We start from the raw sequence: 19,188 nt of genomic DNA, 5'->3' as shown, positions 1-19,188 counted from the left end.
ATGTGACATTCCGGTGTGTTTTACGGATCTTCGGGATGATAAGCAATTTTTCATAGATCATCTCTGCATCATTAAACATCGCTTAGGTCAATACAATAATGTTTAGGGGGAGGAACTAAGGAAGCAAATAGGTGCTGCCGCCTACATAGAGTGCAGTTCAAAGACTCAACAAGCATATTCACATATAGGGAAGCAATCCATCTTCGAAAGATTCTTATGCTATGCACATATTGTGATGTTTAAGGGGTTATAAGAAAGATTCTTATGCTATGCACATATTGTGATGTTTAAGGGGTTATAAGCGAAGCGAAGATTGATGCATCGACAAATTCTTACAAGAACATGTCAAAATTCAATGTGATAATCGACATATAAAGAAACAAATTCAAACATGTGTAAATTTATATACTCCCTAAGCATGTGAGGTGCTAAACTTGTTTAGACAACAAGTTTATATACTCCTTAAGCATAGGGAGCTTATGCTCCTCATTGTAATTATACATCACTCTCACCATCCTTGCGGTGTTCAAACAACCTATAACAAAATCGCGAGAGAACATTGATGCTGATGGACTAAAGCTTTCCTTATTGAGCTCCTCCCACGCTTCTTCTATCATTTGCATCACTTTTCCCCTTGCGACTTGTGACGACCAATGTGGGTTCTCCTTCCTCAAGCTAGCCAATAATGAACCATCCCTTCCCTTTTGTTCTTCGTCCTAATTATCACCCACGATAAATTCATCATTCTCTTTCTTATATATAAATTTTAAAAATTATAAAGTTTTGTACCTTTGCGCTTCCTAAATCATCCCAAAGTCGAAGAATTCTCGTGGGGCAAGATATAAGATTTGGAAGATTCTCCAATAAATCACCCGTCGCACCATGCCCTAATAGAAAATAAATGTGCACCAAGACAAGAGGAACACCACAGCTAATTGTTGAAGTCTTCATGTAGTCATCTATTGTTGGGACTTCATCTTCTATCAACCATTTTGCTTCCACTAAAAATGCTTTGCTTAATTGTATCCACTTCAATGTAAAAGTTTGGTTTTTGATAAATTTTAGGCGGTAAGAAAAATAATAAAAGATATATTAAGATTAAAAAAAAAGAATTATTCATACCGATTTCTTTAGATACTCTATCGGATTCCATCCATGTTCCTCGACCACAATTTGAGCAATCTCATTGATGGTGTCTTGTAGGACCTTGAAGCATGCTCTCATGTAATCCGGTAGTGAATTCATTGAAGAATGATCCCATCTATCATTGGTCTAGTAACTCTTAATAAACATATATTTCCGTGGGACGACACTAGGGAGCCGTTAATATAACGAATCTATTTTTTTTAACAAACATATATTATGGAAACAAAAATAAATTTATTGAACACGACTATATATACCTTTCGATGGCTTGTGTGAAGAGATAGAGTTCATCAAGTGATCCTTCAACATCAAAAATATCATCAAGAAGATAAACAAATGCAATGACTTTTGACAAAACAATCCTATACTTCGAAAACTTGGGATTTGGGAGGCACGTCATTGGCCAAATGAACCACTTCAAGGGTTGAACTCGCGCAAACACTAGCTCTTGATCCAACCCTGACTCCTTCCACCACCTATATAAATTAATCTATTAAATAATTACAAGTAGAAGAAAATCATGATAGCTCAGTGCATGAAATTGTCGTGCAGTTTTATCTTGCATTTTGCAAGAAGTTATTCGTGACATCAAGGTCATATGGTAACAACTTTATCGTTGTGTTAAGACTGTCCTTTTACAAGCAGAAGAAAATAAAAATAAGATTTAAAACTAAATTCACATGCTCTTCAAAAGAACTACCTTGTGACTTCTTTTAATTCCTTTTGATGCAATGATTGGATCATGGTGAAATCCATCTTCCCTAGTTCTACAATATTGAAATTATAATAAGATTTTGAGGTATTATTATCAAGAATTTGCCTGGCTTTGAATCTTTGCAGGGTCAAATGATATGGATTTTCCAGTATCTGTTTAATATGTACTGCAAGATCTGTATCCAAAGATGTCCTGTAGGGTTTGAGGTGGATTCTACTGAACTCATTGGCTCTATAAAGCATTAATTCTCCTCCAAAATTTAAATTTGAAGCTTCAAATAAACTTATCAATCCTTCCATCTCATTTGCGAGGGATGCCATGAACTCTCCACTGCTATCAAGGAACCTATAGAACACATCTAAGAGAAACACACAGAAATTCATTTCAGTATTAGTTAATATTAAAAGAAATTTTACATACCGTCCCAATCATAACTTAAATTTTACATATAGTCTTCATATCCAAAAAATTTTTATTTTCACTCCCTAATCAAATATTATGAACATCAATTTATCTAATTGCCCCTCATATTTTTTAGGTACAAAAAATCCAAAAATAAATATATTTCAGCTTAATTGGATAGAAAATATATTAGATTCTCTTTAAATAATGCTTAATTGGATGAAAAATATATTAGATTTTCTTTAAATGATGTTGAATTTAGGAAGAATTATATTAAGCAGGAAAAAAAAGTCGTACTTAATTTGATAGAAAATATACTCGATTTTAGTTTAAAGTGTTAAATTTAACAGGAATTATACTCATTTTCGACTTTTTGTACCTAAAAAATATGAGGGGCGATTTTGATAAAAAAATATGTCATTCTAGTTTAAAGTATTGAATTTAAGGGGAATTATATTCATGTTTAGACTTTTTGTACCTAAAAAAATATGAGGGACAATTAGGTAACAATGTTTGCATGAGAGAGTTGAAGCAAATAAAATTTTACATGTAGAGATTAGAAATAAAATTTTTTAGACATGAGAACTTCATGCAAAGTTGAAGTTGTGATTGGAGATTTTTCTCCAGTTAACCATAACATTAAAGTTTAATAGCAAAAAAAATTGAGCTGGTCTAGATCTTAGGACAGCCCAAATTAAGATCCGTCTTTGAATATGAAGTAAAGTTACCTGTGGAGATAGGGTATTGAGCTTGCCTCAATAACCGAAACAAAAGGCTAACTTCAACTATGTTATTTGGCTCACCATCAATGATCTTCAACTGTTTTTCATACAAAGAATGCATCTTTGCTTCAATCTCTTCTTCGAAATGGTAGTCCACACATAGTTTTTGAAGAGAATCAATCAAAAACAGTGTCTCTTTCTCTCCTCTCGTCTCATCGACTATCCTTCTCACTTCCTGTAGCTTATCAGTGTGCCTCAAGCATAAACTTTTCTGCAAAAAGAGGATAAAAATTAATACCAAAACAGTGTTCCATTCCATCTCAGTTCATTTTTTTTTTTTTAAAATACTTTTATTTTCGACGATGCGGGATGTAGCAGCTATATAATCATAACTCGTACATAGTTATGTCCTCGGGATGGTCTAGTGACTAGCACATGACGTATTGCTATCATGAGATCTGGGGTTCGAATCTCGGCAAAGCCAAGGTAAATGTCTCCCTTATGTATTAGTCACTATTTCAAAAGTTAGTAGCCGTCCGTGATTTACTTCCTCTGTGTTGACCCTAGGACGGATTGACGAGGGCGCTGGAGGCGAACGTATTCACCTTTTACCACCATAACTTATACATAGTTGTAGCAACTACGATTTAATAATTACTATAACCGTGTAATAATCATATTTGTTATAATATAATATTGACTAATGATGATCAGAAATAAACTATCGATATTATAATAGGTATGATTTATAAAGTGTTTACAACATAATATTAATAGGTGTTAATAAGAGATGAATATTGTAGCAGTTAAGAATTGTAGTTATTACAACTTAGTATTATTAGTGTTGATTAAAATTGAAGTGTTCATATTATAACAGTTATGATGATAAAGGGTATTTTAAAAAATAAAAAAATATTAAGAATGAACGGCGATGTTATTTTGATAATAAATGGGGGAAAAAATTCTTCCATGATTTTAATAAAAGGAGGAAATTATATTTTTAGTCTCATTATTTCTAAAATTCACATTCTTAGTACTTGCATTTTTTTTCTTCCAATTTTAATCTTTTTTACTTTTAGTGACATGGAAAATGAATTTGACCATTTTTACTTTTAGTGGATAAATCACCTACATGATAAATTTTTTAAGTCCACCCAGACATTCAAATAAATAATTAAGGAACACAAAATCAAAGTCACATCACCTTAAAATTAAAATCAATAAAATAAAATTCTTAAAAAAAATATTACACCCATCGATGAAATAAAATTTGTAAGGTGATGTGGTTTTGAATTTGTGTTCCTTATTTATTTTAATATTCACATGGACTTAAAAAATTTGCCACATACATCATTTGTCCATAAAAAATAAAAATATCCAAATTCATTTTTCATGTCACTATTGCCGCCACCAGTTAGGTAATTAATTACCTATGATCAATTTAAATATGGGAAGAAAAAAAAAAGAATTAACATGACTAAAATTGGTGGAAAAAGTGTGACTTACCAAAAAAGTATATGGATATGTATTTAAGCACTCACTTGATGATCATTGTAATGGTAGGGTTTCGTGGTTTGCTGCTTCCGGAAGTGAAGGGGATTTCTGCTGCTGCTGTTGTGGAGAGAAGCCACAAACTTAGGGTGCAGCCAAGAAGAGCGTTGCATCTTCCTGCATGCACGAGAAGCTCAACTGGATGTATCTGAGTTAGAGCTCACTAAGAACATGGTTGTATATATAGAGAGAACACTGCAATTGAATGAAGGGAAATGAATTAAAACTTTTAAGTTTTGGAGAGAAATTAAATTTTAAAACTCCGCGTGCATTGCCACGTGCAATTTTTTTTAGAAATATATTAAATGATAAGAGTGAGATGGAAATTACCGCCGTAATTTGAGTGCATAAGCGAAAGATAATGGCACAGCGACACCATCTACCCGTTTATTGCTGCATCAAACTGGGTGGCCGACGGTTGAAGGAGGAGGATCGAGCAAACACGGTGCGGTTAATTCGATCGTATTCTACGGGCAATGCCGTAAGAGACCCGCGTACCGTATTTATTTATTTTTTTTAATAATGATTTTTAAAATTTAGGGATAAAGGGATAATATTAAGTATAAAAAAATAATTAAACTGAAAAAAAAAAAAATTAGATGTACACGGAAGATTTGATGGCCGAACATCTAAAAAAAATTTGTAGTTTGAATTTTTTTTTCTCTTAATACTATAATCTAAATTCTACCAGTAAAATTTTATTGACATAATGGTTTTTAAAAAAAATCATTTTAGAAAAAATTACCGTGCATTATTACCCTTGTATGTATAGTTTGGAGGGAGATGTTTCCTACCTTTCGAGATTCATCCTATAATACGAGATTAAAAAGTCAAAATAAATAATTCATTTTTAGTCCTTGTCAAAAGAAAACTAATTCTTAACCTCTTTCATATTTATAACATGTCGAGGTACTATAAAAGAAAAAAAATTATAAAATCCAATCTAATTTATCATAAAATATTTACAAAGGGAAAAAGAATTATTTTCTATCTCTAAACATAAAAGCTTCCATAGGTTATCTAAATTTTTCTAGTTTAAAACAAATAATAAATAAATTTAAAAAATAAACCTAATTTATTTATTTAAATTTAAGAAGATAAAAACATATGAATCAAATAAAAATACAAAATATTTAAAAAATAATAATAAAATTATTTCTGAATTGACAATACAAACAAATTTTTTATTAATAGAAAACACAGCTAAAACATATAAGATCTTGGAATCGAAATTCGGCGTGATCGAGCATAACTTTTCTCATGTCTTGACCATTTGTACTAATGGCTAGTAGCCACCTGTGATTTAACTCCTCCGTATTGACCTAGGGACGGATAAGCGAGAGTATTGGGAACGAATAAATCACCATTTTACCACATGATTATGAATTTTTAGAGCACGTTTAAAAAATATTTAATTTTATTGAAAATTATTGAATTCAAAATGAACTCAAATATATTCAATAATTTCTTTTAAATAAAATTTAAATCTATAATATTTTATTCAATTGTTCACATTCAAATTCAACTCTACTTATTTTTATATAACTTTTTATATATAACTTTAATTTAAATAGGCTTAGAGCCACACAAACAGCCTCACTTGCGATCACAAGGTTCCATGAGGCAGCCAAGAGTTGCCGCAAACTTGCCAGAGTCTGCTGTTCTATATTTTTTTGCTTTCCCTCTCCTTTATTTTTTTGCTTATCTGGCGACAAAAAAGAAGAAAAAGAACAAGCATATATGATCTTTTTATTTACAATCTACTATTTTGTCAATCTTCTGCACATCTTGTTCTGATAATAAGTATGCAGAACAACGCTGTTTAAAGATCTTGTGATTAGAAGCGAAAGTTATTTGATCTTATTTGACCTAACAGAATTGAGAATTGCTAGTCAAACACAAAATTTGCAATTTATTGCAGAAGTATTCTCTTCATGTTATCTACACCAAAACTGAGAAAAGTGAACATGACTGTATTGCAAACTTCACATGATGCAGCATTTCTCTTTCGTTTTTGACTCGCTCCTTTGAAGCGCACCGGAGTTCCTGGACGCCTGCATAATTGTAAAGCTTGTTAATCCATAAAAACAAGCTATAATGAACAAGAATACTAACAAGTGAGCGCACAGTAGGAAAACTACAAAAAACTAGTAGCAGATTGATACATTTCAAGTACGAAATAAGTAGTCCATGACTTGAATCACCAAGTAAATGCCATAGATCATAGAATCTTTTACTAAAACATATTGCTTTAGAAATAACAAATTGACAACAAACCTGCAGTCTCTATGCTTAGGGGTGCAATAGATGAGCAATTTCATATGCCTATAGAGTGGACAAGGGAAATAGATTAAGCTATGCTAGTTGTTGTAGAGGCAACAAAAGAATAGAGAGTCGTTAGGGAGGATTGCCTACTTCCACCGCACAGTGCTCGTGCAGAGAGTGAGAGAGGCAGGAGTTGGATCGGGCAGGGAGCCAAGCATTTTCATATTTCAGCAGAGAAAAAAAGCATAGACTTGACCATTAATAGGATGAAACATCGAACCTAGGTCTCAGTCCATGCTTGGATAAGATACAGACCTTGCTAGTCCGCTAGATGAATTACTATAAACCTTACAACTAGCCCAAGCCGTTTCAGACATCTATGCCCATCTAGGAACATGATTAGACAAAGAAAAGGTCAGACTCCAATTTTGTCCTAAGCAGTCCAGTCCACAAAACCACTAGTAGAACAAGAAAGAAGTTCAAGCACCAGATAGTTAAGCTAAGTTTATTGAAGATTAACAATTATGTACCCGTACATAATATAGTTAGGCAATATAACCAAGTAGATGAAAGCCTGCAAAAGCACACATACCGAAGGCCCACTGGCAAGCTTTGAACGGCCAGTACCAGATGATGGTTGAGAATGTGGTTGTTGCGGCTGTTGCTGCTGTTGAGGCTGTTGCTGTTGCTGTTGTTGTGGCTGCTGCTCAAACTCTTGTTGTTGAAGAGCTATCGCCAGTTGCAAATCAGAACTGCAATAACATAAAGAAAAGGCTACGCTAAACTAGGCAAAAAAAGTCTGCTAGTAAGAAAATTTCTAATGCAACTATGATATATTATTCCTCCACTTTGCTTTTGAAACAGAAACTTCCTGAGACAACTTAACTGTATCACATAACGAAGACCTCAGATAGTCAAAATCAGTCATAAGAAAACCTGGCAAATGAAAGAAAATACACAATGGATATTTTTATGTTAATAAAGTTGAGTTGTGTATTAATCTCATGTTGGTATTTTAGGAGTTTCTCATGAACCTTATGTGCTTTGTAATGGTTGTCTTTCAAATATGGTTTACATCATCTTTCTCATACACGTCTATATGCTATCAAAGCTATATTTTTTAGACCTAGGTATTTTTCTCTTCAATCTGATTCTAGCGTGGTTGTAATATATCTAAATTGCAGCCCCCATCATTTGACACATCCACGAACTCCCATGCACTCAATCTCAACCATGGAAGCTTGCAAGCTTTGCTCCACCCACCACTTAGCAACTGTCAACACCATAGGGTATATTGAGTTTTCTGCTCCTTAAGTTCCTCAGATGAACTTCTTTCTCTGCAACTTCAATCTTCCCCCTCTATCATCCTCCACCTTGCCTCCATTGCATATCAACTTTCCTCCAGCGAATATCTTGGCACTCATCTCAATGCCTCCGACCCTTGGTACTTGCATCACTCCTACAACCACATTATGGGCCTTCAGCAGTGCATCGTCTTTCACTTTCTTTATCGTGCATCAGCCTCACCTACAGCTACTGCCATCTATTTGCCTAACATGAGCTATTCGTAAGGTATTATTTTGAAGTGGTGAAGAAAAAACAGTAAAACTTATATTATATTTTAGTTAGAAATTATTTTAGCAAATAATTATTTGTTTACTAAGTAATTAGGGGAATGATTATTTCTTGTTCAAATTTTAGGAGAACAGATCAATGTTGGAGCCTTTAAAAGAGACCCAAACTACACTAGTTAATTTATCTTTGAAATTCATAATTTTTTGTCAATTTTTATTCTTTGTGAGATTATTATTTACGATGTTGCCTCCCCTGTTCATTGTGCTCCTGACCATCTTGCTTCTTCCTCTTCTTGATTCAACTGCAAGAGAAACAATTCTCAACCATCATTTATGTCTTCATAATCTCTCATGCGTTCAGTCACTTTTTCCCATGACATTAAGCTAGACACCTCCACAAGAATCTCATCAGCACCAACTTTGAGCTCTTCATTGAGACAATTTTTGCTGCTTCCCACAAACTTTGCCACCATGCGTATTTCCTCACCTCTACAAACTCCTTCACTCCTCAACAATAACTTACCCACTAGTGCCCCGCCTTCTTTATGGTAGGTAGACAAACCTCAATCAACCCGTTTTACTCTGCTCTCACCTGCATATGAGACCTACACCTCATTTGACAGTCATTGTAAGCCAAAATATCCTCAAGCCACCCATCAACACACATTCCTTGGTTTGTTTAGTAACCTACAACTACTGTCATCCTGTGTATAATCTTGCGATTTATTGCAACTTAACCATCACTCACCTACCACTGTCCACGTGTAGCCACCACTACTTCAGCATCTTTTCCATCACTACCACCATCTACGAGATGAGTCATCAAAAACATATTGTATTGAGAGACCTACAACTTCCTTCCACCTTCACCTGCATACCCCTTTACAAATCCCATCTCAGCTTGAGGATCTGCCCGCCCTCTCTAGGGAAGACCACCCGCTTGATCTTGCATAGCCTAGCACTAATCCTGTCACACATCTAGACGAACCAACCGATAGACCAAGTGACAAACCATCCTCTAAATTTGCCACAATAGAGATCCAGCACCTCCACCCATCTCCTCTGACACAATGAGATTCTAGTCGTCAAGCCCTATTCTTAAAAATGTTGTGACTAGACGAGCCGTCTGCCACCACATCATCAATTTGATGCATAACTAATAGAGCTTCATCAGTAGGAGCCTACGGCCCAATCTCCATCTCCACAAGAGAATAGCCCTCCACCAGATTTGCCACTAAAAGTAATATCAATGACCTATCATCGAGATCAAAGAAAGACCCTTTCGGTAGTAGATCCCTCTTTCTCGTAGTATAGGTTACTCAATTAATAGAGTAGCTACAGGTGCTATAGTAGCCTTTTGTAATTCACCTTCCTCTCATTAATTGAAGTTGTGTTCTTAAAAAAACGAATACAGGAAAAAAGATACATTAAGTGGCAGGCCCACCATGTTGGCATCTAATATAGGAACTTCGGATTTGATGCAAGTAACCTTTCAAATTATGAGAAAAAAGGATTATATAGGGCAATGCAACAATAGATGGACATGTATCACTTTGGTATAATCATGCCTCTCTTTTTGAAAATTATTAGTTTAATTTTTTTTACATTTAATTAAAGTTTCTCAAAAATAGTGTATACCCTATTCAGCAAAAAGCATCCATCATATCTAGATAAACACATCATTACCCAATCAAATATATAAAACTTCTTTGCTTTGACCTAGTCAGTCATCATTCATACAATAAGTCACCATCCAGTATATTTTTGTCATTGTGCCATAGTTAATGAATTACTTAAATTTATAAGCATTGATACTTAATTATCATCTTACATCAACATAATGAAAGAAAGAAAATGCACCACTATTATGAGTGAATGAGAGAAATATCCTACTTGCAAAGGCTCTGAAATCAAAATGCAAAGCAAGCTTTGATTTAGGAGAAACTTGGATGCTCTAGACAATTTAATAGAAAAAGGATGAAAACAAACATATTCACTCTTTTGATAAACTACTACAGACTTAACAGTTAAGATATCTATCCTCACCCATATTAGATGACATATGGAAGCATCCTAGTATTTTTGATACATATGCATTATGTGATGACAAAACATAGAATGGTAGTATGAATGTTATTTCCACAAAGGCTTCCAAATCATATCAGAAACTCACGCAAGCCCTTACAAAGTCACACGAATAGAGCGAAAAGAAGAAACATTGAGACCTAAAGATGAATCTAATCTTAGTACAATAGGAAATACTTCCTAAAGAAGAAAAACTGAGACCTGAAGATGGATCTAATCTTAGTACAATAGGAGACACTTCCTACCTACCTAGTGATTTTCCTCTCTTAAAGACAAAACTCCTATTACTTAAGTCTTCATACTTAATTAGAGAAAAACTCACTAATGACTTGCTCTTGTCAAGAAACATTCAATACAACTAATTTTACATGCATAAAAACCTCTATTGCTCACACTGATCCCTTTCTTAAGAGACCCAAGAACCTTTAAATAGGCTCCAGTGCTTGACACCAAAAGAACCTCCTAACAACCTGCCCCTTTAGAAAGCATCTTACATGACACTAATCATACTGCTTTAGTGACATATCACTTGTGACTGATGATCCTTCAAGTCTTCTATAGAGTTGTCTCTGACAATTCACCGCTTTAAAAATGCATTTCACGTCATTAATCATGACATAGACCTACAATTATCAGACTGCCTAAGGCCCAAAATGATTAATCAAGCCATATAAACAAATGACAAATTAGGAACACAAATTTCTCTTTAATCAATTGATGGCTTACAAAGATTCTGTAAGACATCCACCAGTATATGCTCTTCCTAGTGATTTTTGAGCCTAGAACTTGTGACTATATTGATTTGGGTTCCTTTATCTCTCCTTCCATCCACCAAATTGAAAATTTAAATGTATGCATGAAAGAGAGATACGACCATACCAGAATTATTACAAATAATATCTTGATGGACATCATAGATTAAAGGACAGCTACATACGTTATACATTCATTAGCCCAAGAAATTCCATAATGACTTCTCTAAATTTAAATTCATTCCAACATCTCTTAGAAAATATGGTTCTAATGCTTGCTTATTAAGTTTTCAACAGATTTAAATACTGGTACAATTTTCAAATTAAAAATATGTTAATTTACTAGGAGAAGATGAGCCTCCATCATTATATGTTGGCCATTTTACAAGAGAGACACAGAGAGCTTTTCTACTTCTAGATCAGCCACAACATTTCTTTACTATGAGGTATGGCCAAAAAGGACAAAAAAGCAATATAGTCAAAATCAATTTGTTAAAAGTTTAGAAGGATAATGAAGATGATAGTGTTTCTTACTCAAAAGGGCAACCAAAAGAAAATATGAAATTATGTTATGTGAAGATCAAGATTCAAATGGTGTAATTCTATTCCATAGTTATGGTAAAGGACACACCAAATTGAAGACGCTAACAACTAGGCTAGAATCCAATTCCACTTGATGGGAAGATGCAATTTAAAATTAGAAAAGTTTTAGATATGAAACTTTTAAGTAGGAAGTTAAGCTTTTACAAGTTTTTAAGAAGTTTTTTTAACAAAAGACAAAATAGGAAAGTAGGATAAGCAAAAAGGAACCAATCCCCTCTTTTAAAATTTTCTTTAAATTTAATAAGTTTTCCTCATTATAAGGTTTTGTTCCGTGTTATATTGTTCATTCCTCTAGATTATTTTTTGAAAACCCCTTTCACAAAAGTGTGGTATGTATTTCCACTGTGCAAATTAACAGACATCTTATCTCTTTTAAACAGAGAGCATGTATGCAATTCAGTTGATACATAAAAGCAAAGAAAGCATACCTAAAAGCTGAACTAGAGGGATCTGAGCTCTCAAGCTCTGCCAGATAATCCTGCATGTTGATAAATCATTATGATCAAAACTTTTTTTTACAATGAGCATTCAAAGTTATACCTAATTGTGGTGATAAAATACATACAGCTGTACTAGTCACAGCACTTTGTTCATTCCACGAGTCGTGGACTTGATTGTCAGCCTTAAATTCTGTAAAGTGACCGGTCATGAAAACAGTGTCCCCATTGACCTTCAGGATATACAAGAAATAAAGTTAGAAAAATTATAATTTTTGAAGAATATAATAAAGAAAAAAATTTGAAGCTGACATGACATTAATAAATAGATCATATTCCATTACATAAGAAAATAGAAGCAGAAAGGATGAATCAAACTCCATCGGACTAACTATACCTCATTTAACTTTTCCCAAACCAAATCTGGCTGGTTCATATAACCTTGATCAGTAGCCAAGAGATACAATTCGCCATTAAACTATAGAAGTAAAAAAATGTCAAAAGTCATGAAAAACAATTTCACTAAATTAATCTCTATCTTAACCTGTCACTTACAAAATCAGCAAACCAGTAGAAATAAAAGAAAAAGAGCACGGACTCCACTGATTTGCTTACCTTAAACATAGTGCTAAAATGATTATTTCTGAAGAATACACAGAGTTCTCTCTCCTTAAGATCTTCTTGCAAGCAAAACAGTCTGGAAACAAAAGACAAACAGTAGATCAATATAAGTATATCCATAATTAGTTTGGATATGATTTACCTATACACCAAAAAGTGAGGAAACTTCACCCGTAAATTGTCAATTGACTGGCATTGTGTTCTAGAAAATTCTTTATGAGTTGCCCTAGATAGAATTATAACCAATAATTGTTGAGAATTCCATGAAAATACCAAGACAGTATGCAATAATCTACTGAAAAACCAAGACCAGGAATCGCCTTACACTGTTTATGATCAACAACATCCCTTATGTTTACAGTGTGGCAGTCTTCTTTTTTCTCAGCCTGCTCAGCAAGTACTATCTCACCTTCATAGACTGGCTCCCTATTTGCATATGACAAAATTCCTGATTCAAAAATGGTTTCTTCTCCTTCATATATAGGTTCATGCTCCTGGACACTTGAAGCGGAAATCTCAGAAAATTCTGAAAGTTCCTTCCCATTTGAGGATTGCAAACTACTCTCTGCATCTGTGCTCAAGCTACCAGGACCATTTACTGAAACATTAACCAGGTCCTGGTAACTGCAGCACCTGTCTGAGCTACCTAGACTAGAAGATTCTACATTCGGAGCCTGGTCAGGCATTGCAGTACTAATTTCCTCTGATTTGCTATATCTTTCATTAACGAGAGGTCCTTCAGGGGCTTCCTCCTTCCTATGAATCTCAGTAGCTTCATTGAAAAGCAAAGAACCACTATGAATCTCAGTAGTTTCATTGGAAAGCAAAGGACCATCTTCTGAAGACATATTTCCCTTCAAACTGAGAGATTCATTGCAGCCTTGAGATACTGACTGGTTGGTTTCATGATGTACAGCTGTAGCTTCCACCACTGAAGAATCAACACAAGTTTCAGACATAGGTATCTGAATATGTTCCTTTCCATTTAAACCAGACAGAGAAACACTAGAAAGTTCTGAAACTTCAACCTTTGAGAGATTTAAGGCCTTCATCAGCTTCTCTTCTTCTTGGATATCATCTTTACCTCTCGGTTGCTGAATGGTGTGAGGTGCATCAGTAGCTTGTATCCCTAAAGTATCAGCATGAGCTTGAGAAGTAGATATTTGAATATCAACCTTTCCATCTAAACCAAGCATGGAAGCACTGGAAGGTTCTGAAACTTCAGCCCTTGGGAGATTTAAGGCTTTCATGAGCTCCTCTTTTTCTTGGATATTACCATTACTCCCTGGTTGCTCAACAGGACTTGAAACCCAATGGTCATCAAATGATTTACCTCTTGAAAGGCTTGGTGATGGAACTCCTAAGGTAGCAGTAGTTGAAGCAACAAAATCAACACAATCTCCTTCCTCTTTTGCCTTATTATCCGCTTCACATTTCCTTGCTTCAAAAGCAACAAGCTCAGCGACGAGAGTGTTATAAGACTTTGATCCAATTGCTGCTGCAGTGTCAACATCCTAGTATACCGCATAAATTAGCCAGACTTACAGATTTATTTTTACAAATTTTAATTTATAACAGAGGCTAAACCAGTACAAGCATTCTACAATTTATTATAGTAAAGCCACATGGAGCCATTGGAATTAACAACCCAATGGCATAAACAAATGCCAATCCATTTAACCATTAGGGTGTAGAGCCAATACAGCAAGGAGCACAGCACACACAAAATCATGAAATATTCAGATGATGGAAAGGATATAGAAGTGACTGGAAAAATAGTATGTTAAGACAGAATTTTTTTTATAGTGCACAGTGAATATAAGATGTTGCCAAAAATGATAATAATAATAAAGCCTTATATACTGGAAACATACATGACTTTTCTTCATACAGTATAGTTTTTCTTTTTGGAATTGTTTAGTTGTTCTTCATCCAACTAGGTGCAGAAAGACAGTAGAAGTCTAGATAGAGTTGTCAATCATCTGAAGCTATTTATGCAAATGCATGACAACAAGACGGTAGTTGTTCTGGAGACAATGACTGAAGATAATTATTGTGACTTATTTTCATTATACTGCACTTTACATTTTCATAGTAGATGGATCATGGATATGAGTCAACTTTTTGCTGCAAATGTGCATATCCTGGTGAATTTCATATCTGTACAAAAACTGTTCCCATTATACTTATCCTTTTTGGCTGAAATTTAAATGTCACAAGGATTTTTTTTTGTTGTCCATATAAAACTTTCTACATGGTACTTATCCTGTCAACCAAAGACTATGTTGGAGTTAAAACAGTCTAGCATTAGCAAATGACAGTTCCACTAAGTCGTTAATTGACATGCACGCATGCACGCACACTTGGGCACCAAGACACATGCACACTCAAGCACCCCCACACATGCACACACACACACATGATAAAATAAATTGTTGCAATTAAACTGAGATAAGAACACATGCACACACACATGTGTATGCACACGAGCACACGTAAACGTGCACAGTAAGGAAAGAAGAAACACAATAAATTTAGTGTTGTGATTAACATGAGATGAGAACACTGAAATGTCTTCACGCACACAACTTAAATAAGAGAACACTGAAATGTCCTCACGCACACAACTTAAATCCTTGTCGAGGATAGAGAACCCTAACTTCAAGAAGACATGCGACATTTTGTGCATCATTCAATGAGTTCTTAATATGTGGCAACCAACCTTCTGACAGTCAATTATTATTCAAAACTGGTAACTAAAAAAAATAGTTGCATTAAGGCATCCGTTCAAATGCACATGAAAATTCAATAGATTATCAAGCAATCATACAAAACAAGTTATTGAAGTAATAATTCATACTGTGTCTATCACCATGATGCAAAAGACTACTAAAAGACAACAGGCGGATGTATCAGGCTACTATGTCAATCAAGAACATATGCTCGAATTACCAAGTGCATAGCAGAATCATGTGCATAACTTCTAGCAAATACATCAACTGAAAAAAAGGGTCAAAAGGAACCAGAACGCCAAGGATGTTACCTGGGGATCTACAATCCAACCATGGTACAGACCAATATCAACGAGATCAAATATGGCGCATTCACGTGTAAACTCAAAATCGTCAATCCTATACAATTAGTATCATGCACTATTATAACTTTGATATAGCAATATTTCATGACGAGAAAAAGAAAATAGCAATAGTAACAACGCACTTCCTGAAATGCAGATTTACATCAATCCCTGTAGCGAGCCGTGGCAGGAGATCAATTGCGTCAGATATGTTCTGTTGCTGATTGTTGACGTATTCATCATCCTTGCCCTGCAGAGAAGAGCACAAAATAACCACAAGGTCAATACAACTAGAAATATAAATAAATACATAAATACTTGCACCGTCTCAAATTCCATCTCTTAACCTGCACATTACTGTTGGAATCGATCAACCTTTCCGCGACAAGAGAAAGCAGTTTCTGCAGCGAGACCTCCGATGCGTCCAAGCTCAAACTGATATTATTCCTCAGCAGAAAAACATTGCCTACTCACACCAAAAGAATAACCAAACCGCATCAGACATCCCAGACGGCAATCAGAATAAGATTAATCAGATAAGATGCGCTTCCACCGAACCCGCATTTGATGGTTTAGGGAAAACTAGAGAGAGAAGAGAGGAGAGGGGGAGGGAAAGCGCTCACATATCGCAAGAAGAGGGCAAGGACCGTTGTCGTTCTGGAGCACAATCGGGGTCTCGCGGCCGAGGAAGTGGACCACCTTGGTCTTGTAGAGAGTCTCCTCCGCCTCCTTCCGCTTCTCCTCCGCCTCCTCCATCGCCGCCTCCTATTTCCTTCTCCGATCTCCACGCGAGAATCCCTAGCTCTTCTTCTCCACCACCAGGCCGGAGAGGGCTCGAATCGAAGAAGAAGAAGAAGCGGCGAGGGACGTGGAGGGATTAAAATGGAAAACCCAGAGGCCACGAACCCATCGGTTTAATTTGTGCGCTTTGCTTGCCGGATTGATACCCGCCGTCGGATGAAGTTCGCTCGTGACGCCGGTTCACCGTCAGTAGCTATCTGACCGTCGATTTGACCGCCAATGGAGCGGCCAGGTCTCTCGAGTGATGGAGGGGTGGTCCCCACTTGGTGAACAAATGGAATACCGAATTCGAAACTGACGTTGTTAGAGACCTTACTAAATTAAATGAGCTAGTTTGGGCCTACGTGGCCCAGGCACAGTCTATGATATGAATATAGTCCAATTATAACCCAGTTAGTGGAACGACAGCTCAAGGACGAGAATGCAAAGCCTCCGACTCGCCTTTATGCGCAGAGCCTCTGTCCACTTGGTTCGATCATATCCAGCGACGATTACGAATGATTGACGATAGAATAGTGATTATATAAAAGAGGAGATTGAAGGAGAAATCAATATAAATGTCAAATAAATAAGGAAAATTTATCAGATTTACCAAGAAAATGTCGTTATTATATATGCACACCGAACATCTGACTAGAACCAAAAAGATACCTCTTATGGTTTCACTTCACTGTAAGAGCTCATTCTTAATGTTACATCTTCTTGCAACTCTGCTTCGATGTTCCCTTCGACCCTGCGAAAGCCCGGAGTTGATCAGTCCTCGCAAACCCACCTTGATGTCGGCACACAGTTCAAGTAGTGGCACCAATGGCAACGATCATTTCCGTTAACTCCGGTGAAGAGCATGACTAATCCGACGACGAATCTGCAGAAGAAACTAGCTCGCAGTGTTAGTCCATCAAGTACATGATCGACCACTAAGAACAATGAAGAAGAATTCTCACCCAGCTACCAGCAAAAGCAATGCGATCAACCACAAGACATATTGGTATGCTTTGTATTTGGACGAAATCTGGGCTGGAAAAGGAAGATGATCCTCGCGTTCCATCCAACCAAATTGAGGCCGGATCAGTAGAACGAAACCGAGGAGGAAACCTGACAAGAAGCCTCCGATATGGGCAAAGTTATCGACATGAGGAAACAAGCCAATGCCCAAGTTGATCGCGACGATGACTATAAGAATCGACAGAGCTGCAGCCTACGAAAGGAGATCGAATCAATCAGAGACCATGGTGCCAAACTAAGCTGGAGATTGATTGAGGGTACACAATTACCCTATTTGAATAGATTGTCCAGTTTATGATGAGTTCTGAGACCATTGCTCCAAGAAGCCCGAACAAAGAACCAGAAGCACCAACAGAAATGCCATTCCTCAGGAGAAGAGCAGAAAGAAGGGCGCCACCGATGCCTGATAAAAGATATATTGATCCAATGCGAGCTGCAAAGGAGAGAGAGAGGGAGATCTTTGTCATCCTTGTGAAAAATGATGTACAGAGGTTAAATTCAGATTCAAGAACACATACCGAATCCAAATTGCTGCTCGAGACGAATTCCAACGAAGAGCAAGCAAAGCATGTTCGTGAGCAGGTGGATGAGTCCTGCGTGTAACCAGATGCAGGTAACAAGCCGCCAAGCTTGATGCTGATGGACTACTTTGCTCCATTGAAGAGCCCCCATTTTTTCCAATCTGGAGCAGAAAGAGAATCGCAAAAATTTCAGATAGATGACAAAGGGGGGATTTGGCTAAACCCTAAAAATCCAAACTTTTAACCAGAAACGCCGAGAAAGGGGAGGTGGATTTACGAGGACGCGGAGGGGCCGAGAAGGGGGTTCTGGCGGACGGGCTGAAAGGAGAAGCGGTGGAGGAAGCGGGCGGAGCAGGAGCCGTAGGCCTGGGAGTGAGCGGGGCAGTTGTTTACGTACATCTCCACCACGAACACCGCCACGCACGCCACAAGGATGAGCGGCACCAGCCACGGCGTCCAGCCGCGCTGCTCCCCGTATCCATGAGTTACGCCGCCGCGACGCTTGCCGGCGGCTCCACCCCTGCTAGCCTCGACGTCGGCCATCAGGGGGAGAGTGAGGAGCTTCGGTGGAGGAGGTCGAGGGGTTTAAGGCGGAGGAGGGGCAGGTGGAAATGTGGAATCCAGCGAGGGTTGTTTGGCTTCGAAGGGCAGTGAGCTGGGGAAGTTAAGCAGCTCATGAGGAAGGGTCCTTTTCCATCGGAATTTTACACATATCTCCTTATTATTTGTTTGTATTACATTTTATCTCTATGTTGAAATAACTCACTACGATTGATTAAAAATATTATCCATCTAGATTATGAGTTAGACACTCATACTTCAATTCTCAACTATAACATATTTATATAAAAAAAAATTTCTAAATGAAAAGCATAATCAAAAGATACTGGGATGCTAGAGTTCTAAATTGAT

The 19,188-nt window shown here is 36.5% G+C and overlaps 3 protein-coding genes across 5 annotated transcripts; all 3 read right to left on the bottom strand.

Moving 5' to 3' along the window:
- Positions 1 to 345: 345 nt before the first annotated feature.
- LOC122033495 ((3S,6E)-nerolidol synthase 1-like) lies at positions 346 to 4,685 on the bottom strand. 2 transcript variants are annotated; one of them, XM_042592533.1, is made up of 7 exons: positions 4,527 to 4,685; positions 2,992 to 3,256; positions 1,847 to 2,219; positions 1,404 to 1,622; positions 1,123 to 1,261; positions 790 to 1,029; positions 346 to 716 (listed from the first exon to the last, which is right to left on the bottom strand). In XM_042592533.1, exons 1-7 carry the CDS (start codon positions 4,647 to 4,649, stop codon positions 429 to 431), a joined length of 1,647 nt encoding a protein of 548 aa, XP_042448467.1. In that variant the 5' UTR covers positions 4,650 to 4,685; the 3' UTR covers positions 346 to 428. The 2 variants fall into 2 exon arrangements, with proteins under 2 accessions (XP_042448467.1, XP_042448468.1); XM_042592534.1 differs by having other exon boundaries at positions 3,067 to 3,256.
- Positions 4,686 to 6,421: 1,736 nt separating this feature from the next.
- On the bottom strand, positions 6,422 to 17,135 carry LOC122033480. The gene is made up of 12 exons (XM_042592511.1): positions 16,573 to 17,135; positions 16,297 to 16,415; positions 16,093 to 16,199; positions 15,917 to 16,004; positions 13,199 to 14,387; positions 13,045 to 13,099; positions 12,868 to 12,949; positions 12,650 to 12,730; positions 12,381 to 12,485; positions 12,244 to 12,293; positions 7,394 to 7,553; positions 6,422 to 6,590 (listed from the first exon to the last, which is right to left on the bottom strand). The coding sequence occupies exons 1-12, from the start codon at positions 16,703 to 16,705 to the stop codon at positions 6,522 to 6,524; spliced, it is 2,238 nt and encodes a 745-aa protein (XP_042448445.1). The 5' UTR covers positions 16,706 to 17,135; the 3' UTR covers positions 6,422 to 6,521.
- A 151-nt stretch (positions 17,136 to 17,286) lies between these two features.
- Positions 17,287 to 18,920, bottom strand: LOC122033481 (RHOMBOID-like protein 3). Of its 2 annotated transcripts, none has more exons than XM_042592512.1 (5): positions 18,554 to 18,920; positions 18,274 to 18,437; positions 18,025 to 18,188; positions 17,695 to 17,948; positions 17,287 to 17,627 (listed from the first exon to the last, which is right to left on the bottom strand). In XM_042592512.1, exons 1-5 carry the CDS (start codon positions 18,817 to 18,819, stop codon positions 17,504 to 17,506), a joined length of 972 nt encoding a protein of 323 aa, XP_042448446.1. In that variant the 5' UTR covers positions 18,820 to 18,920; the 3' UTR covers positions 17,287 to 17,503. The 2 variants fall into 2 exon arrangements, with proteins under 2 accessions (XP_042448446.1, XP_042448447.1); XM_042592513.1 differs by having other exon boundaries at positions 17,287 to 17,615.
- Positions 18,921 to 19,188: the final 268 nt, after the last annotated feature.

The sequence above is a fragment of the Zingiber officinale genome, chromosome 11B (genome assembly GCF_018446385.1).
Source record: "Zingiber officinale cultivar Zhangliang chromosome 11B, Zo_v1.1, whole genome shotgun sequence".
NCBI lineage: Eukaryota > Viridiplantae > Streptophyta > Magnoliopsida > Zingiberales > Zingiberaceae > Zingiber > Zingiber officinale.
Note: the sequence above shows the minus strand (reverse complement) of the source record. Positions and strands in the feature narration are given on the sequence as shown.